Raw genomic sequence first — 21798 nt, forward strand, 5'->3', positions numbered from 1 at the left:
TTTTTCTTTTTTTTTTATTATTGGAAAGTGTTGAAGAGCACGTACCGGCCACAATAAATTATGCAGAAAAGAACACATAATGAAGTTGGAGGTGAATATGACCTGCGACAATAAAGCGAAGCCTATCCGCTTTTTCAGCCTTTCAATCGGCAAACCATAATTTCATGTATCAGGCCCAAATCATATTTCCTGCCAGTTGGAATTCATACGCGGGGCGCAGACCAGACCTGTCTTTTTTTCCCCCCCATTAGATTAAATTGACATTGATACCAGTGGCCGTGGGATTGAGTTCCTGAGTGAAACAGGAATAAAAATGCTATCTGCGCTGCGCAGTAGGACACAATTAGTTATTTAACAGGCATTTGGAATGTACGCTCGGGTAGCTTTCAATAATGGGAAAGCATTCAGATAGAGTCAAACTTATTTTCATCATGGACCACATCAACGGGGGTTCAGTTATAATTGTGAAACTAGCCACAAATTAAAAATAAATAAATGACTCGTTTTGAACAAAAGTCAAGGGAAAGTTTACATGGGGCCACATAAAATGAGATGAAGGCCACAGCAGGCACGCGGGCCTTCAGTTTGACACCCGCACTTTTGTGGGTTCATGCAACAAAGTTAGTCTGATGGCACAACTGTACAAGCGTCTCGAGATCAGGGGGTTGGGAAGCGCATTTGGGACTCATCAACAATTTGTAAACTTCACATTGACATGAGCAGTAACCATCAAGTACACTTGAATATGTAATTACAGAGAATAAAGACATTTGAGTTGGCAACAAGCTGGTGACGATGCGTTTCATTGTGGGATTACAGGATCATTATTTACACACAGCAACTCCTAAACTGACAAGACGATGCATAATTGAAAAATTCTTCACATGTAAGATTGTAATGATGACCCTTGGCCCATTATTGCTACACTTACAACAACACTTTGCATCATTTTCCAAAGGCAGAATAAAGAAAATGTTGAAAGGAAATTGCCCCAATGGGAAAACGCAAAAAAGGCAACTTAAGTTTGAAGTGTTGACATCAGTGTCAAGGAAAAAGCACATTTTTGGAATGGTGTAGCTCAGGGGGTGTCTATTTTTTAAAAAATGTTCTAGGACAGTGGTTTTGAACCTGGGTTCGATCGATTGATATTACTCCAAACTTTTTTTTAATGTTCTATGTCATTGGTTTGATTGATATTACTTCAAACTTTTTTTTAAATGTTCTAGGTTAGTGGTTCTGAACCTGGGTTTGATCGATTGATATTACTCCAAACTTCTTTTTTTAATGTTCTAAGTCAGTGGTTCTGAACCTGGGTTCAATGGACTGATATTACTCCAAACTTTTTTTATGGTCTAGGTTAGTGGTTCTGAACCTGGGTTCGATTGATTGATATTACTCCAAACTTTTTTTTAATGTTCTAGGTCAGTGGTTTGATTGATATGACTCCAAACTTTTTTTTATGTTCTAGGTCACTAGTTCTGAACCTGGGTTCGATTGATTGATATTACTCCAAACTTTTTCTTTTTTTTATGTTCTAGGTCAGTGGTTCTGAACCTGGGTTCGATTGATTGATATTACTCCAAACTTCTTTTTTTAATGTTCTAAGTCAGTGGTTCTGAACCTGGGTTCAATGGACTGATATTACTCCAAACTTTTTTTATGGTCTAGGTTAGTGGTTCTGAACCTGGGTTCGATTGATTGATATTACTCCAAACTTTTTTTTAATGTTCTAGGTCAGTGGTTTGATTGATATGACTCCAAACTTTTTTTTATGTTCTAGGTCACTAGTTCTGAACCTGGGTTCGATTGATTGATATTACTCCAAACTTTTTCTTTTTTTTAATGTTCTAGGTCAGTAGTTTGATTGATATTACTCCAAACTTTTTTTTATGTTCTAGCTCAGTAGTTCTGAACCTGGGTTCGATCGATTGATATTACTGCAAACTTTTTTTTTTATGTTCTAGGTCAGTGGTTCTGAACCTGGGTTTGATCGATTGATATTACTCCAAACTTTTTCTTTTTTTTTATGTTCTAGGTCAGTGGTTCTGAACCTGGGTTTGATCGATTGATATTACTCCAAACTTTTTATTTTTTTTATGTTCTTGGTCGGTGGTTTGATTGATATTACTCAAAACTTTTTTTTTATGTTCTAGGTTAGTGGTTCTGAACCTGGATTCAATGGACTGATATTACTCCAAACTTTTTTTTATGTTCTAGGTCAGTGGTTCTGAACCTGGGTTCGATCTATTGATATTTAAAAACAAAACAAAAAAAAGTCAGTATTTAAAAAAATTTTCTGGCATTGCTGGATGTGCCAAAATTAATTTTTACAATTTGCTGTGGGCCGCTTAAAAGTAGATGATGGGCCGAAATGACCCACGGGCCAAATTTTGGACACCCTGACGTAGCTGTTGACTTAAACTCATAGGAAGCAAATCATTTTGATATATCATGAGGCATAACTCCAGCTTGACAAAAAATATTTTAAAAAAAATCACAACAACATCTTCATTAACGTACTTTCAAACAAAAAGTACAGTAAAACAATATAATCCATTCATTTGTAACAATTTGACGGAGGTCACTTCATCAGGCAACAACATACTATACACATGGTCTGTAATAGAAACAGCTGGATTTCTCTTCATGCAACCATTCAGCAGTAATTTAACAGCAGTGAAGTGAATACACACAAACTACTCACAAAAAGTTTGGGATATCGCGAGCATGGCTTACTTGATTTCTAAACACGTGCGAGACGGCAGATTACGCGGAGGGATTTGCGCGCGTCTCGTCAGATTTCATTTCTCCTGCAGCAAGGCGGGGATGTTGATGTTCCATCCGATGGCCTGCCGGTCGAAGCCGCAGGTGAACAGGTTGCACGTCTGGGTCTCCTCGTTCCACGCCGTGCAGCACACCATGCGCCTGTGGCCCTGCGGTGACACACATTTCGCCGTTTGGATTCCAATGGCGCTCACAAGATTGAAAGCTCGCGTTCGCTTCTTACCATTCGGTTGCTGCGAGGCAGTCGGGCCAGCCTCACTCCGCTCATGTCAAACAGACGCACTTGTCGATTGTCGTGCGGCAGGGCGATGATCCGTTGGTTGGCCGAGACGCTTATCCTGCAATGTTGGTGTTTAACTCTTTGTGAGTGATGCTTTTTTTTTTCATATAGCAAATGAATGAACAAATGGCGTGAAATTTCGCCTCACTTTGACATACTCGGTTTGCACAAAGAGACCACTAAACCTTTATTGTTTTTGGGCTAAGGTCAAACCATTCAAATATGTGAATTTTTCAGCAAATGACGGATGATGGGTTATAAGCATTAACGTTAAATTCATGAAAATATATTAACTAAAATATTTAAAAAAATATACTGCACTTTAGCCAATTATTTAAACATTATTTAAATTAATACAAAAAAATTGTAATCTGCAAATAGGCAGATATGTAAATGCTAATCTGCAAATATGCAATAAGCATTTATCTTAAAATAATATCAATTAATGAATTAATACAAATAGATTTAAAAATGAAATAATAAATGTTCCATTTAAACCTATTATTGCATCTGAGCATTATTTACCTTTTGAAAAATTGAATTCATAGTGTTCTCTTGTGAATGCAAATATGACAAGTTGGCAGCAAAGCCCTACTTATGTCTAAATAAAACTCCTCAACTCACTTCAACATACTTTCTTGACACTAAGATACCACTAAAGCTTTGTTGCTTCGACCTTGGCACGAAAACAGTGAATATGTGATTATTTTCAGCAAATAAATAAATAAATCTATAAACAGGCAAATTTGTAAATGATAAGCAGTCCTATTAAGTTAATAAAAACAAAAATATTTTTTAAAAAACCCCAAAGCATTTATATTAAATTAATAAAAATAAATAAATACAAATCTTCTTAAAAACAAAATATACAATTTTAAGCAATAAAAATCTACAACTAGTCACATTTGTAAATGATAAGCATTTATGTCAAGTTAAAAAAAAATTATTGTTAATATTGACTCTCTTCACTTCTCTATTTTCCATCCTACCTGTTGACAGCTGAGTCTGTGCGGATGGTTGCTATGGGCGACCTCATGTTCTTCAGATCCCACACCTTAACGGTGCGGTCATCACTCCCTGACACCACGTTGTCGCCCACCGTGAACACGGCTGATGTCACCGTGCTACAAAAAAGAAAAAAAACTGTTACATGACTTGTTTTATGTTTTACAAAAATAGACATTGAGGTGAGCCACCATTTTGTAAAGCAATGTACAAAAACATGACTCCGCTCAACACCACAAAAACAGTTTCGAATTTTAGATTCCCCCAAATTTGCCAAGTAGCAGTAGGCAACACGTGCACACGTCTACATTTTGGCTGCATGTTTAATTCAAACTGACACAAAATTAAGAGCTAATTAGTGGGGACTAAACTCCTATAAGTGAGGCAGATGCTCGCAGCGACGGCTGCATCTTTATAGGCGCCCTGTGACTTTGCAGCGTCCAAGCCAATTGGGAACGTGTGAGGCGGGGAGGGAGAGAGGTGTAGGAGGACTATGCCGTGGGGGGGGGGGGGGGGGAGTGAGGCGAGCGTTGTCAGACAAGGTAATTTATTAAAAGGTTGATTAAGGTTAAAGCGTTTTTAGAAAGGGAGCGTGAGGAGGGAGGGGAAGTGTTCAGTGCTACTTAATAGCCTCTCTGCTGTGGCTGACAGTTAAGGTCAAGGATATTTTTTGATGGGATACTAGGGGGGAAAAAACACTTAAAACTCCTGAAATTTAAAATTAATTCCATTTCAATCATTAGCATTGTGTGTCCTAAATAGGGCCCGACCGATTAATCGGCTACCGATTATTGCCCTTCAAATGGCCAAATATTTTCCCCTGAAAACATTATTATCAAAGAAAACCGAAATTCCCGACGCTGTGAATGTACCCTGAACGCACCATTTTGGTTGCGTAGCATTAACCACTACCAAGTGTGTAGCATATGTTATTTTGGTTATTCTGTTGTCCCTTAACGTCTTTTAAGCTGTTTAATGACATCCCAGTTGCAGTTAACTGCAAAACTAAACACACACACGATAATAATTACATTAACTGTATATTTAAATACAAAACATGCTTCATTTTTAAAACATCGCTAGCTTAGCGCTAATGCTTAAAGCGAAGGGAGGATGCCATTCAAATGCTGACACATCGACTACGGGGGCGTTTTTCCTTCAAATAACGAATATTAACACACAAATGCTGTACCCACAAGTAAGATAACACTAAGTAAAGGCACAAATTCTTCCTAATGTATGAAAAATGTGTTATTTTAACATAATTCAATCGCAACTTTCTTCTGTACTCACTTTAAGTGTGTAAACCATGGTTGCACAGTACCACACTGCCCCCAAGAGGCCAAAACGCACAGTTTTTCCCCCCGTTGCTATTATTTTAGTTTATTCTATTCTTATTTCACTTCCTTCCTTTTTTTCTGCCAAAAATCGGTATCGCATTAACATTAAAAAAAAAAGCATATCGGTCGGGCCTAATTCCTAAAACAAAGATATAAATGTGAATTTGCAGATCACGTCCACCAACTCCTCTTTTTGCTGCCGGCTGCTTTGTTAAGCTCACGCGCAATTGTCATGACGGCAGGGTGGTAGGATGCAGGCGTACGCTGCACTTTTAGCTGCTGCGGATTGTTGTCAGTAAGCATTAGCGCTAATTGCAAGAGAAGACGGAAGAAAATGTAAAGCGGCGTTCCCTGAAGCCGCGTTCACATTTGTCAGTGTGCCACGTTGACAAAATTAGCAGGAGAAATGGCAGCTTTCGTTTTGGTGACGGCAAACTGCTCGCTAATTGGTATGTAGGGGCAGTTAGGTTGGTATTGATAATAATTTCATATGCGTGTAGGCACACACGCACAAGTGTCTTGAGACCTTGATTGTCAAAAGTGTCAATTAAAAACACATTAGATATCATATAATACATTTTAAAAAACATCTGTAATTATAAACGTGGAAGCACGTAATTCAAAAATATCAGTCAAATATTCACAAAAATACTTTCTCAAGAGCAGACAAGCTGTTGCAGGGGAGCTCAAATGAGTGACAGCAATTGAGTGCTCACAGTGGAAAAAAAGTACACAGAGTGGGGGATTAATGGGGAAGCAGACAGATAAATACTGTACACAAGACACAGAGAGATGCTGAGAGGGGTGGGAGGTGATGGGGGGGGGGGGGCACTTAGTAATGAATGAGATGCAAGTGGAGGATTTGGCTTAGCAAATTTGTGTGTGAGGGAGTTGTTCAGACACCAGAGAGAGAGAGAGAGAGAGAATAGAGCGCCACTCTGTGGTCGATATAAGTACTGCAAATTAAACTGCACGGATGTGTGTGGAAGTGAGTAACTGACTCTGTGTGTCCCTGGAAGACGTTGACGGAGTGGATGGATGGATCTCGGAAGTCCCACAGTCTGAAGGTGGTGTCCCTGGATGAGGTGACCACCAGGCGCTGGGTGGCGTGGGTGCAACAGTGGGTCAACTCCTGGTCATGGCCTGCACACAGACACAAATTTTTAACTCAGGTTATGGATAGCATTAAAATAATAATAATAATAATAACAATACTAAAAGAACATACTTGATATTTGGTACTTTTTATACATAAAATGAAAAAACAACAACAATGACAGGTACTTAAAAAAAGGCCTCTATAGATCCCAATATAGCATTTCCCAATTGAATGAAATGCATTACAATTTCCTATTCTTCTAATTTCGAGTACCTGATCATAAAACCGCCACAAGAGGGCGGCCAATCGCTAGTACCGATATCTTGAAATAGGCCAGGTATCGGTACTTCACCAGCCCTCCATAAGAGAATATATATTAAAAAAAAAATTTTTTTTTAAAGGCTGCTCAGTAAAATACAGTCCGATTTAAGCCTACGCAAACGCCTCTCCAACTGTCATTTAAACAAAGCATACATTTTGATACAGCTCATGTATTGAATCTCATTTTATGATAAAGTAAGGCAAATTAATGTAAAAGGTTTTATTTACATGAAAATTGCACATGCCCAATATGAATACAGTGAACCCCCACATATATATAGATGACCCAAACTGCCAAAATAAAACAATAAAAAAATTTAAATGACCATAAAAATGTGATTACATTTTTTTTTAAATACAATAGAAATAAAAACCACGAAAATATATAATATGTGTATATATTTTGTTGTTGGTAATAATATTTTTTTGAATAATATAAATATAAATAAATATTTGTGTATTATATATATTGTTGTTTTAATGTTTAAATGAAATTTATATTTTTGTATTTAATTGTTGAATTTTTTTGTTTTTTTTGTTTAATTTTATTTTCATTTTTATTTTCATTTTTATTTTATTAATTAATGTATTTATTTATTTAGTATATGTCAGTTTTGGTCCTCCATACATATTCTTCACGGTTCAGTTCAAAACTTTATTTTGCAAATTTTTTCTTTGTCTGTGTTGTTTTCAGACCACGCAAACAGTCAATCCAACCTGAGTTTAAAGCGTTTTGCTGCCATCTTGTGGCAACTATAAGAAATGAAAAATCCATTTGGCTGTAGATGTCATGTTTGATTCTTCACAGAAAATGGTACTACAACATAACTAAAATGGCTTACCAGTGAGAGTGTGCACCAGTTCCGATGTCTCCACCTCATACAAGTTGGCAGCACGATCCCAAGAAGCTGTCACCACTTGTCGGCCGCCCACCAGCCAATCAGCTGCGATGACCACACTTTGGTGACTTTTCAGGGTTGCCGTAGCAACTCGGACAGTGGGCACCTCGCAAGGGCCTTCGCCGTCCACCTCGCCTTCTTCTCTGTCTGACGAATCCTGGTCATCGTCACACGGCACCTAATATTGCAAAAAAATAAATAAATAAAGTCGATCAGGGATGTCAAATAACTTCCAGGGCATAATCAACTCCTTCAAATTGAGCGGAATAAAGTGACTTACACTGACATCTGGTGGTGGCTGGGGGGCAGGCAGCTGCACCATGTAGCGCCAGATGTGAGCCGTCTGGTCCCCGGAGGCTGGGGGCCACACAAGGACAAGGCTCAAAAAGCGATGAGGCAAAATAACATATTGACACAAATATTCAAGCTTTTACCTGTGAGGGCCATCTGCTCCGTGGGGTGGAACTTGATAGAGTTGACTGGAAGAGAGATCAATATGAATGACTCATTCCAATCCTATTCCAACATACTTTTTAACTCCTTCACTGCCATTGACGGCTATAAACGTGAAAAATTCATTTGAACTATTTCTATTAGTTTAAACATTTTTTCCACTTTTGTTAACAAGAGTATGAAAACCTAGAATTTTTAATTAAATAATTATTAATCGTGAGTTAAATAGTGAAGTCATGCGATTAATTACGATTACAAATTTTAATCGCCTGATGCCACACATTTTTTATAATATTTTCTTTTTTTTATTCATTCAATGCTATTGACGGCTATTAACGTCAAAAAATCATTTGAACTATTTCTATTAGTTTAACATTTATAACAAGAGTATTAAAACCTAGGGAAAAAAATATTGTATATTTAGAACAGATATAAAAAAATTGTGATTAATCGTGAGTTAACTAGTGAAGTTATGCTATTAATTGCAATTTAAAATTTCAATCACCAGTCGCCCCTAATTTTTAATAATCTTTTCTTTTTTTTAATCATTTCTTTAAAAAATAAATAAATAACTAGTGAAGTCGCCTCTTATTTTAAATAATCTTTTTTTTAATGAACTTATGGCAGTGAATGAGTTAAAAACTTGCACACAAAAAAAAAAAGAATGTCTGTGTGAATAATTGTATTCTATTCTCAACAAGTAAAAGTATGTGGCGGACTGAATATTAAGCTTCCGATTACCTGATCCTGCATGGCCACCATACTTTAGCAGACATTTCCCAGTCTCTATACTCCAAAGCAGGGCTGAGTGGTCTGTGAAGAAAGCAGTCATGAACATTTTTGCCAAACCAAGTGCAAAAACGGAACCATGAAAATCAAAATCACACGAAAACAAGGCAAAACGATGAACTCATTCAATCCCAGTCAACTTTATATTGCCAGCTGTTTTGAGCATTTTGACTAATTTCTCAAGAACCACAGAATATTGTGTTTATAATTAAATATACACACACCATATATAATAATACCGTCTTTCTTCAGGAAAAAAGTTTCATACCATCATTTTCCGTTCGTTAGTAAGGCTGCCATCTGCTGGTGATTGTGCGTCACTAAAATTATACTTAAACTCTATTTTGCCTGTGGATCTACAACAGCAGCTCCTCTGCCCCTGAAAATTGGCGGGAAAAAGGGTAGAAGGTAGCAGGTACGCAATGTACCTGCTGATGCAGTTCCAAGGACAACTGGCTGAGTTCTGGTCACACTGAGGTCCCAAATTCCGTCCCTATGGCCAACATATTCCTTCTGCAGATGGCACAAAGCTCTGGACCCTGTAGTGGCTTTGAAGCTGGATACAATCTGGATGTGATAAAGAAATGAGAATTAGAACGGGTCTAAAATCTCTAAAAAGTAAACATGATGTAATTATGATAAATTATTTGTGTCCAATACTACCAAACTGGGATAGTGAGTATTTATCAGGGAAACGATTTAGTGATGATACTTAGACTCTTTTGGATTTATACAATGCTAATTAGCTGAGGTCATAATTATGCATATAGTTCAAATAGTACAGTTAACGTTAACCTCAATGTACATAAACGACCACTAATAAGGCTTGAGGCATTTCCTTGCTAATTGAGTCAATTATGGAGGAACTCAAAACTTTTAAATTCCCCTTCATTTATCGCCCCTTAACCATGCCTAATTAAAATTAAACTGCACTTGATAAACTAGGCACCAGAGGGTGCTGGTATGGAGGACCAAAACTGCCAAAATTAAAAAAAAATAATAAATAAATAGATAAAAATGAAAATAAAAACGGATATGAAAATATAATAAAAAAATTATATACTAAAAATATAAGTGGAAATAAAAACAAAAAAATATATATACATATCCATAAAAAAGTACAAACATATATAAAAATAAAAAATGAGATTAAATTTTTTTTTTCGATATAAATAGAATTCAATATCAATCAATAAATAAAAACGCTCTGCTCTCACGTTTATTTATTTCATGCTGCAGACGCTGTTGCCGACCCGCTCACTATGCAGTTTGCAACAACTGCACCCAACCCAAACCATGCTTAGGAACGCCCCCTCATTTGAATAACATTTCGACATGACAGAACTTCTGAAGCATGAAATAAATAAATGTGAGAGCAGAGTGTTTTTATCTATTGACTGATATTAAATTCTAATTCTATGTTTGTATTTATTTCGACATTTATTTTAATTATTATTATTTTTTTATAAACGTTTTTTATTTGTACTTTTATTTATTTATTTAGGGATATCTTTTTTTGTTTTTGTTTTTATGAATGAAAAAATTGATTTGGTTCATTGGCAAGATAAATAAAAAATTCAACATGGACAAAAACAACCAAAAGGGTGTAGGCAGAAGCAAGAGCTTTTCATTTCAATTTATATGTATTTTTTTGTATTTCATTTTTGAATCATATATATTTTTTTATATCTGTTATTATTTTCATTTTTATTCACTTATTTCTTTCTTTTTAATTTGGACAGTTTTGGTCCTCCGTATGCTGGAACAAATGGAAAACAACTGGCCTTTTTAAACATGATGCTTATATTTGCAATTTTAAAAAGCCCTAAAAGACAACTATATGTAGTATTTTTAAACTCAAGTGTGGCGGGAGACTGGATTCACATGACTTGACTAGTTGAGCAATTCTAGTCCAGCACAACTAGCTATCTAGCTAAACTAAAGGAACACTTGTCAAATTGTCCCCCAGCTACTACATGAGGAAATATAGGGTTTTATATGACTGTCAATGCAGCTGTTGCTAAAAATAAGTCGGGAGACGAGATGCACAGTCAAGGTCAGACTGCAGTTTAAAAAGAGAATCAGGGGCATGTGATTAACAGCGTACACGGGACATTACCCACGATCCTCCTCATAACTCTCTAGTGGCCACACTGAAATTGCACGGGCCACTTCTTTTGCCATTGAAAGCGTACAATTGATATATATATATATATATATATATATATATATATATATATATATATATATATAGCAAAGAAATTACAAAGGAAGAACTCAAGGGAGGTGTGACTGTCTCAAAGAAGGCAACTCTGTCAATGAATTACACACATGACATACCACATGACCTTAAAGGGCGGGACAAGACGAGTCTCCTCGTCCTCGCTCGGGAACAAAGCGCCATTTGATAGTGACATCACGGAAGCTTTTACAAATATTTACGCGGGTCACACATTTATGAAGTGTATGAAAAGGCAAACAGAATAAGTCGTCCAGTACCTTACTCGTCGAGGCTTTGTAGGTCGTCTTCAGCTTCTGTGATAGTTGGCTGGTGCTGTGGCTGGCTGCGGGACAAACGAAATAGTGAACATGACAAATGGAAACAAATTGACAGCTGTTGACATTAGTGCTGCTGTGACGTCAACCCTCCATTTACTTTGCGCTAACAGAAAGCTGTTGTGAATGATGTTTACAGGTACATTTATGTATCTCATGTGAATGGTAAAAAAAAGTGGCGAAGATACCAAGACGTCATACTACCGTGTGGATATCAGCGAGTACAGATACCACCTATTAGCTCATTAACTGCCATTGACGGCTATAAACGTCAAAAATTCATTTGAACTATTTCTATTTTTTTTTTAAATCCACTTTTGTTGAAAATCTAGATTTTTTTTTATTGTACATTTAGTTTTGTACATACAATTTGTGATTAATCGCGAGTTAACTAGTGAAGTCATGCGAGTAATTACGATTAAAAACTTTAAGCGTCTGACGCCCCGAATTTTTAATAATATTTTTTTTCTTTAAAAATTTGTTTTTTATTCACTGTCGTTGACGGCTATAAACGTCAAAAATTCATTTGAACTATTTCTATTAGTTTAACTTTTTTTCCCACTTTTGTTAACAAGACTATGAAAACCTATAATTTTTTTTATTGTACATTTAGAACATATAGAATTTGTGATTAATCATGAGTTAACGAGTGAAGTCATGTGATTAATTACAATTAAAAACATTTAATCGCCTCTTGCCCCTAATTTTTAATAATCTTTTTAATAATCTTTTTTATTTATTTTTTATTTATGAATTTATAGCAGTGAATGAGTTAATATCAGGCTGTTTTACGACCAGCAAAAAATGTTCAATGTGCACCCACTAAGTCTTAAAACTGCTTTTTTGAAATATGAATTTAAGCAGCAAAATCCACCTGTATTTATCCATCTCAGGGGGCGGCCACTTTGTCACATGCTGTGTGTTGACTGAAAATGACATCACAGCTGCTAAATGCTCAGGTAACGACCAATCACGGCTCACCTGTTTACTGAGTTTGCAAGCTGAGCCCTGATTGGTTGTTACCTGAGCCGTGAGCAACTGTGATGTAATTTTCAGTCGACAGCATGTGACAAAATGGCCGCCCCCTAAAATGGATAAAAACAAGTGGATATTGCTGCTTAAAAGGGATACTTGACTCATTGAGCCATTTTCTGCAGCAAAAAAAAATCATATTTTGTTTAGAATGAATTTGGTAATTTCATTATTTGTCATGTACAATTAATGCCTTAAAATATTAATTTTCCACCAATTTGGCTCAATTTGCTGACCAAACCCAGCAAACAGGTGAGCCATGATTAGTCATGACCTACTTTCCTCAGCACAGGTGATGTCATCTTCAGTCGAAAATATATATAAACATAACATAGAAATATATTTTAAAATGTGTTATTATATTTGAAGTGTGCAGTTGTGCAAAATTGTACTGCGTCATACTGAGATATTGTTCACGCATTGTTGATCTTGACTTGGGGGGATGAAAATAACAAAACTAGTTTCTGAATGCCGCACTTTTGCAGTTTGTTTGGTGTTCGTTTGCACACTACTTTTACAATTTATTAGAAACTACAAGTGACCTTAAACTTAGCATTTTGAAAGTCTTCCTCATAATCTGCATTAGGTAGACCAACACGAGCATAACAATAACATTACTCCAACAAATCCCACAGGAAATACTAGACCTTTTGTTTTCAGGGCCCCCTTGGCGGGATCTCCTCCCTCAAGATTCTGTCCGTCGCCAGTCAGACGTTCATTCAGGGAATCAATTTCCCGCCGTACTGTAATGTTAGCACAGAGACAAGGCTTTAGTGGACAAACACTGTCTACATTCCGCTTTAGTCAATCAATACCTAAAGATCAACATTGCATGCTTCAAAAATGTACGTTGACAAAATAGTTATTGTCTCGAGGTTTGGGCCTGGATAAAACTGATGTACTCACATTCAAGGTTTTCGATGTAGAGATTTTCAAACTCTCGTTCAATCTGGCCAAATAGATCGAGAAGATTGTTACGTAGAGAGTGGGGCAGCTTGGAGTCCTGGAAAAAGACACAAACATGCAATTATTGTTTACACTATTTATTTATTTATTTTTAAATACAGTTGACCTATACCTATCAACAAGTAACCCAATACAGAGAAACTAGCCAGTTAACCTACCTCCATTGTGAATGCTAGGCAATACCCAGTTACCAGGTGACCAACGAGCTACACCGGCCCAACGCGCAAGCTAGCACGACGGCAAACGTCTGCATTTGACAGCTGAAATCAAGAGCCGAGTCTTCTTTCCTTTCTGGAGCAGGGAACCAAACACTCGACTGTCACTCTCTCTTCTGGCACAAGTTCAAAAGCAACAGTTTGTCACTGCGACGTTAGCCTCCTGACCATTGTGTCAGCGCTACACGCTTACAAAAAGATCAATTCCAAAACAACAGGCAGCCATTATGTATTCAAAGCTGCTTAGTTGTGCCTCTAAAAACCTGCTGCATATTCAGGCTAATAATGTCAGCGTGGGAAAGTGCATTCCGCATGTTATGAGTCCGTTTTAAAGCAACAGCGGGTTGATAGTGCTGGACATGAACTGAGCCAGCAGGTCGAGAGAAGGCTAATCAGACACGGACAAGCAGCCTGTATTAAAACTTGATGAGACAACGGGTCAGCGCAAGTTGCCAACCAGAGGAGAGGGAAGGCTAATCGCTTATATCTTGTTGTTCTGCTGCAGATTAAACTAGAGGAGACAGCAATTGCTCAATTATTATTGTGGCTCAATTAATCCCATTTTAAATTAGAGCTAGAGATGTTTTGCTTTGGTTTTTTTCTGGGCTGATACGATATGATTATTAGCTCATTCACTGCCATTGACAGCTATAGACGTCAAAATTTAATTTAAACTATTTCTATTAGTTTAACATTTTTTCCCCCATTTTTGTTAACAAGAGTATGAAAACCTAGAATTTTTTTTTTTTGTACATTTAGAACAGATATCAAATTTTTGATTAATCGTGAGTTAACTTGTAAAGTCATGTGATTAATTACGATTAAAAATAGTACTCGCCTGACGCCCTAATTTTTTAAATAATCTTTTCTTTTTTCTTTTAAATAATCTTTTTTTTTTAAGAAAAGATTATTAAAAATTAGGGCCGTAATTAATCACATGACTAGTCACACTAGTTAACTCATGATTAATCACAAATCTTCTTCTAATACAATAAAAAAAATCTAAGCTTTCATACTCTTGTTAACTAAAGTGGGAAGAAATGTTAAACTAATAGAAATTGTTAAAAAAAGAATTTGGACGTCTATAGCCGTCAATGGCAGTGAATGCGTTAGTAGACAAGGAGGCCTATAACTGAAACTTGGAGCCAATATTAATTTTCACAACAAGGAAAAATATTGGAGTCCATTTTTTTCTTTTATTTAATTAATTAGATTTTAATTATTAATTATTTAACTCTTTGATTTTTTTTAGGCATATGTTTATTGAAAAACCTTTTAGATTTGCAAAATATTAAGAGTTTTTATTTGTTATCTTAGTCAAAAGTCAAAAGAATATTTTAAAATTTTAACAAAGTTTAAGGACCTCCCAGGGTCATTAGCATTTCTTTAAGTTAAATAAAAACTTCAACAAGCACCTTATTGTTTTCTGCAGTAAGTTTTCAAAAATGACAAAATATTTGAAATGTTACATTTTTACTTGTCTTAGTTTTAAATTCAAGTAAAAAGAGTTCTAAGGGGCTGCATTATCTCTTATAAGAGTTCCCTTAACTTAACACAGTTTTAGATTTATTATTATTAATAATAATAATTACTATTATTTAATATTTAGTATGATTCTTCAAAAAGGTTGATGTTTATATTTGTCAAAATGTTCAAAATCGGCCCAGCAATACAAAAAAAAAACATTATAAAAATGTACCACTAAACCAAGTCACAGCAGGATCATGAGAACACGCACAAAATGACCTCATACAACCTTGCCTCACCTTATCACACAGATGATGGAAAAACATCTTGACTGAGCTCTAAAATTAACAACCAGGATCTACGTGATCAAACAGAGTCTGAATAAGTAAATATCTTCCCACATAATAATATTTATGATCTTCCCTTTCTGGAGGCAATAAATGAAGGGTAGCACCAATGTTCCCATCACTTCAGATGAATTACTCATCGAGACAGTGGCCTAAAAATGCAATGTTTTAAAAAGAAAGGCAATAACTAAACCTCAGGTTATTAGGATTTTAAACGAGTTTCCATGACAACAGTGTTAAGAAAATGCATTATTGGCTTCAAAGGCAACACATCCGCAGGTATCCTCCTTACCTGTCCCTCCAGCATGTCTCCTCTGTGGATGCCAGGTGGCCTCTCCTCCGTGCTGTTTGTGCGGCGGATGGACAGGCTGTGAGCCTTGCGCTTTTGTTTGGGGTGACGAGTGGTAGAGGCAGAGCTGCCGCTGCTCCCACCCTCAACAGGCATCCCGCCTACTTTGTTGGACGGCCCTGCCCCCCTGCTTACCTCCTACCTGAAGAGCACCAAACGAAACCGACAGGGCTGGATGGCAAACGGGTGGGCAGTGCTGGTCAATTAGCACCATCTGCCTGCGGGTCAAAAGGGAGAGAGTAATCAGAATATAATTGTATATAACTATTTATGTTATTCTTTATATGGAGACTGTTCCCAAAATACACTTACTTTATTTGTATATTTTGTTAAAAACAACAGGCAACTGTATTGTTTTTTTTTTATATTCTTGTTTCATAAAAAAAAAACTATTGTGCAGAATTATCAAAACAGTTATTAATGAAGAGTTCTACTTTTACTTTTTCTCTTATATTACACAAGTATCTGTAATTCTATAAGTACAGGGTGTGAGTGCTTGCCACCTCTAACAATAAGAAAATGCAAAGATTAGAAGATAATAACAAGAATGTCTGAAGGGCTATAAACAAAACTAACACAACAGGTTACTAAAAGGCGTGTGGGTCATAGGCAATTCAAAAACTTGCAACATGTTCTGTCTAAAAACAAAAACACCTTACATTAACATACGTAGTAGCCTGCACGTTCATAAAAATGAAAGGTTTCGTTCCTAAAAATACATTACATATTACCGTAGGTCACTGTAACACCACCGCATTTCAATAATGAATAGTCAAATCCAAACAAATAATGATTACATTGAAATATTGCCCATAAAAGTTCAATTAAAAAATGTACCAAAATAAATGTTTAAGAGCAAAAACGTAAAATTAATAACACTACAAGTGGTATTTAAATTACTTTTTTTTTTTTATGTAACACTAAGCAAACAGTACTTTAATTCGTCTGGCCTAAAACAACTAAATGACTGGAATTGATTGAAGCGCCATTCGCAGTGAAAAGGCCAGCATATGACCGAAATATAAAACAATCTCAACTAAATTCAATTAGCACATTTAACAACAGTACTTAACATACGTTTTGTAACCAGAATACACTGCAAAAAAACCAACAACAAAGACTCACCGCTGTCCTCCTTCACCTAGATGAGCGCAACTAGCACTTCCTTTCAGATGTCATTGCAAATACACCACAAGCTCACTGGTTCTCACTGTGTGGCGTGTAACGTCATTCATCTCACACTAATCCCATCTAATATTCTGTATATTATTCAAGTACAAAATGGATTCTAACCAGATGTGACAGTGGATGGTAAATCACACCGATCAGTACATTCTTACAATTTTTTGACACATCACGTACTGCGAGGACGCAAACGCTTCCGTGTTACGCTTATGTGTTTTGTTCTACATCCACCAATGAGCTGCCACGCCGGTATTACAGCGGCAAATAGAAAAGCAGTGACGTAAGACGCATGGTCTAGTAGTCGAGCGATTCATGTACAGTACTGCGCCCTAAATGTTTTCGTAAGCGAAGGTGAAAGGGATAATAGACGTAGCGGATTGCCTGTGCAAAACAAGAGATAGGACAAAGTAAGTATTTTTCTGTTTACTTTAACGTTCTATGCAGCGCATGGATACACATACTTGGTGTTTGCAGGCTTGGGTGGAGCCGGGCCACGCTTGCGCTGTGGTCCGATGGCGTGTGTTGAGCAGTGTGGATAGTAAAACCAGAACTAGTTTCAAGGAACGGACCAACTTATCGCTGACGTCTGCTAGTCTTGAAAATGTATTTAAAGCATTTTTACCAGAGGTCTTGACACACACTGTGTAATTAATATAGGTGCGTGTGTAATTAAAAGGCTAATTGCTATTTTTCAAATAAATGAGAAAAATACAGACGGAAATGTACGTTAAAGACAAGTTTTGACTTTTGGCTCGACCCTAAATTCTATTTCGCGTTTTAGCTGCACCCAACATTGAAGCGCATGTGATTGGTTTACAGCTTTGGTCACACGATGGTGCGGGTTTTGTGGGCGGCGCTGCGGGCGGTGACCTACCAGGGAGCAGCCGTGTTAAAAACAAACGTACCTGCTTGCTACGCAGGCGCTCGTCAACCTTGGAGTGGATTGTTTCGCCGACCGGTCGCTACGTGCTTCCGAGCTTTATCCAGGTAAGCATTTGGACTCTCAAGCCTCAATTATGTCGCTTTAAGTCTCAACAAAGCGTGTATTGAAAGCTGTATAAGCAAGCCCGTAGTCTAACCAAAAAAAAGTGCTTGACTGAGTGGCCTCATATAACAAAAGTGTTTGCTACATTCGTTTCATGAATGAGCACATATTTGACATAAAACTCTGACCTGGCGTACCTGCTAACATTCTGGGAGACCTAGTTAGAGGAAAGTGTAACTGGGAAGGGGACGCATTTGAGCCCTCCCACGTGTAAACCTATTTCAATTTACTAAAAGATACCAAGCATGCTTGCTTCAAGGTGTTGAAGGCGTGTGTAAAGTACACTGTTAATGGATTTTTGTGTTTGTGCAGTGACGTGCAGCGCCAACGGTGGTCGGCCAGAATGCCCGAGATAACCACAGACCACCTGGACGAGAAGCAAGTCAAGTTGCTGGCCGAAATGTGCATCCTCATCGACGAGAACGACCAACGGATCGGCGCCGACACAAAGAAAAACTGCCACCTAAATGCCAACATTGATAAAGGTGAGTTTCCCCCTCTTAATATATATATATATTTTACACGTTTTGTATTCGACTAACTCTTTTTATGGCCAGGTTTATTACACAGAGCGTTCAGCGTCTTCATTTTTAACAGTGAAGAGAAGCTGCTCTTACAACAGCGGTCTGATGCCAAAATCACTTTTCCCGGTGAGTAGCACATCCACACAAGATGTCTTTCTGCAGTTCAAAGTGTAATACTGTGTCTGCGTTATCAGGCTGTTTCACAAACACATGCTGCAGTCACCCTTTACACACGGACAGCGAGCTGGAGGAGAAAGACGCCATTGGAGTGAGGAGAGCTGCGCAGAGGAGACTCGAAGCGGAACTGGGTATCCCCATGGAACAGGTAAAACATTAGGGAAGGTGATGAAAGATTAAGGCGCATGTGATCTCCCTTCACTCTCGTTGATGTGCAGGTGACTCCGGAAGAAATGGCGTACCTAACAAGAATCCATTATAAAGCCCAGTCAGATGGTGTTTGGGGAGAACATGAGATTGACTACATCCTCTTTATGCAGAAGGTAGCACTCAAAAGTCATGTGATTATATACTGTATATTTATTTAAAACAAATCTGAACTCAGAATGTAATCATTTACTGGATGTATTTTATTTTTATTTTTTTTATGTCTCTAAAGGATGTAGAGTTGAGCCCAGACCCCAACGAAATCAAAAGCTACTGTTACGTGAGCAAAGAGGAGCTGCGGCAAATGCTGGAGAAGGGCAAGCGGAAAGAGCTGGAGATCACTCCTTGGTTTCAACTCATTGCAGAGACCTTCCTCTTCAAATGGTGGGACAATTTGCAGAACCTGAAACAGTTTATGGATCATGCCAACATCCACCGCATGTAATCAATACTACAGTCGGGTTTCAGACTTTAGGCTTCACAGGAACTTCGTAGCTACTTGTCACTAGTGGGGTTTCCATCCACCTATTTTTATTGGAATTTTCAAGAATTGCGAAAAATAAACTGAATGGAAATGCCCAAAATTCGCACAAAAAAAAGTTTTTACGCTTGGAGGGGGTGGATTTTAAACTGTATCGGAAAAAGGAAAATGCGCATTTTGGCCGGATATACATCGCACGTTTTGAACGGATACTAGGTCACGCGTAACGGCGTACGTTTGTAGTCGCAAAAATATGGCGGATGATAAAGTAAGATATGTTTGGGGAGACGAAGAAACACAATTATTTTTGAATGAATTAAAGAAAAAAACATGAATGCAGTTTTAGATTCGTAATCTGCCCATTTTATACTTGTATGATGTCTCCTCACTATTTGCAAAAGAAGAATGGATGGAAACTGGCATAAGTTGCATGTCCGTTTTGCGCATTTTCACAAAATTTGCTTTAAAAATATCGAAACATTTGGATGGAAACCTGACTACTAACTCTAGAAAGGCAACGTAATGAACTAATAAACCTCACAATGTTATAACTTGCAAAAGTGAGAATAGCCTATTTTTCTATGTTAATATGTAAAACCACGGCGCTGCTTGACGTTCACATTAAAATGGTGTGACTTCTTAAGAAAATACTGTTTTTTTTTTGTTTGTTTTTTAATGACTATGCACATATGACCATGGAACACCCAAAAAATGTAGAGTTGCATCGTTTCTTTTTATTTAAGATAAACGTGTATGCTGGATATTAATACTGATGCATATTATTGCTAATTTAATTCTCTGCCAAGCCGTTCTAATCAGTCAAGCTGTTTGTAAGGGTATCGGCAGGCACAATGGGAAAGAAAATAAAACAGACAGTATTTCTATCATTTCAAATAACTGCTTTAAAAAAATATAGCATACTATAAAAGGTATACGCAGGGTTTAGGCATTTCAGTAAATAGAATATTGTAATAGCAAAACAATGGCAACACAATAATCCTTGTGCAAAAATCAGCATCGTAAAAAGCTATTTGAGCAATATGGCGATGTAAACCCGAGTCCACAAACTAGCTTGTACCAACAGGATAGTCTAGTAACTACTAACTCTTCATGGCACAAAACTGGCTTGTTAAACTTAATTTAAAAAGCACGTGTACTACAGATTCAATAAACAACAGCAGTGTACGTATGAGTAGCTGTTACAACGAGCCTATATGGACTCGAAGGGAACGCAATATTATGGTAAACTAGCCGTCTCCTTTGCCTTTTTATAAAGAGTATAATTTTGGAGTGTTTGATTTGTCTATGTGTTTATGTCTGGGTTGTACCAGACGGTCAAGTTGGGTAGAACAACATCAAATGGCCTCTGCAGGCTTTGCAACAGGATTGGTGTTTGGTGGACTCAGCTTCAATGTGTTCCAAAACTCCACCAGCTGACCCGGAACCTCAGCCAACACACTCTTCGCCAGTGCTTCTTTCGGCGCCTGCGATGAGGACAGATTTGGCATTAAGGAAAACAATAACAAAAATTGGGACGATTTATAGAAGGAAGAGGTGAAGAGCAACAAATGGGGATAAACACAGACAAAACTTTGAGCACGCTACTGTTGTAAAAATATGAAAGATCAATTAACAACAATGACATGCACAATCAATACAAATGTTAATTAGAATGTTAATAAATAAGCATGCCTACACTACATTACTTTTGTAAACCACGCAGACAATTTCCACATATGCAGGCGAAGACGAGATGAGGCCGGGCTGATTTGAGTGGTTATGCTCAAGGGCACTAAAGATACTATCTATACCTTTTATGGGGTTTTGTGTGTTGGCGGTGGGACTGAACCCACTGGTCCTTAAGCCAAGTGTTCAATAACTACTTGCTACTTTAAAATATTAAAAATATATATGACTCGGGCATTTATGCTATGTGGCTAAGAATATGTTCTATGCTTTTTTTTGTATCCATCTTGGGGGCGGCCATTTTGTCACTTGCTGTCGATTGAAAATTACATCACAGTTGTTCAACAACCAATCGCGGCTCAGCTTGCGAACATCACATGATCAAACTCAGAACAGTGGAGCCTTGATTGGCCGTTACCTGAGCCCCGGTCAACTGTGATGTCATTTTCATTCGACAGCAAGTGGCAAAATGGCCGCCCCTTGAAATTTGTGGGTTGACTTCTGTAAGAAGTTGCTATGGAAAGCAATTAGAACTTCATTATCCTTAATCCAGCTTCATGTCCAGGTACATCTTTTCCCCACCAGTGGTAA

At 37.3% G+C, this 21798-nt stretch overlaps 3 protein-coding genes across 7 annotated transcripts in view; 1 reads left to right on the forward strand and 2 right to left on the reverse strand.

Moving 5' to 3' along the window:
• On the reverse strand, positions 1–17666 carry LOC147155729 (WD repeat-containing protein 37-like). 3 transcript variants are annotated; one of them, XR_015092055.1, is made up of 15 exons: positions 17028–17305; positions 15846–16120; positions 13465–13561; positions 13206–13301; positions 11470–11534; positions 9399–9537; positions 8923–8994; positions 8163–8207; positions 8009–8085; positions 7672–7906; positions 6411–6552; positions 4054–4188; positions 3008–3122; positions 1685–2933; positions 1–1554 (listed from the first exon to the last, which is right to left on the reverse strand). XR_015092055.1 is itself a non-coding variant. In XM_086065975.1 (14 exons), exons 2-14 carry the CDS (start codon positions 15996–15998, stop codon positions 2802–2804), a joined length of 1503 nt encoding a protein of 500 aa, XP_085922101.1. In that variant the 5' UTR covers positions 15999–16120; positions 17549–17666; the 3' UTR covers positions 1–2801. The 3 variants fall into 3 exon arrangements, 2 of the variants coding, with proteins under 2 accessions (XP_085922101.1, XP_085922100.1); XM_086065975.1 differs by lacking the exon at positions 17028–17305 and adding an exon at positions 17549–17666 and having other exon boundaries at positions 1–2933; XM_086065974.1 differs by having other exon boundaries at positions 1–2933.
• Positions 17370–21480, forward strand: idi1 (isopentenyl-diphosphate delta isomerase 1). 2 transcript variants are annotated; one of them, XM_086065976.1, is made up of 7 exons: positions 17370–17494; positions 17907–18074; positions 18445–18617; positions 18690–18782; positions 18851–18981; positions 19052–19156; positions 19273–21479. In XM_086065976.1, exons 2-7 carry the CDS (start codon positions 17920–17922, stop codon positions 19483–19485), a joined length of 870 nt encoding a protein of 289 aa, XP_085922102.1. In that variant the 5' UTR covers positions 17370–17494; positions 17907–17919; the 3' UTR covers positions 19486–21479. The 2 variants fall into 2 exon arrangements, with proteins under 2 accessions (XP_085922102.1, XP_085922103.1); XM_086065977.1 differs by having other exon boundaries at positions 17396–17494; positions 18008–18074; positions 19273–21480.
• The window catches only part of LOC147155731 (copine-3-like), a 7926-nt gene continuing 6363 nt past the window's right edge, over positions 20236–21798 (reverse strand). For both annotated transcript variants that reach the window (XM_086065972.1, XM_086065973.1), the window contains one exon: positions 20236–21005. In XM_086065972.1, coding sequence (XP_085922098.1) covers positions 20877–21005 — 129 coding nt within the window. In that variant the 3' untranslated portion in view covers positions 20236–20876. The remainder of the gene's footprint in view (positions 21006–21798) is intronic.

The sequence above is a fragment of the Leptonotus elevatus genome, chromosome 21, assembly GCF_054856555.1.
Source record: "Leptonotus elevatus isolate MCC_2025b chromosome 21, RoL_Lele_1.0, whole genome shotgun sequence".
NCBI lineage: Eukaryota > Metazoa > Chordata > Actinopteri > Syngnathiformes > Syngnathidae > Leptonotus > Leptonotus elevatus.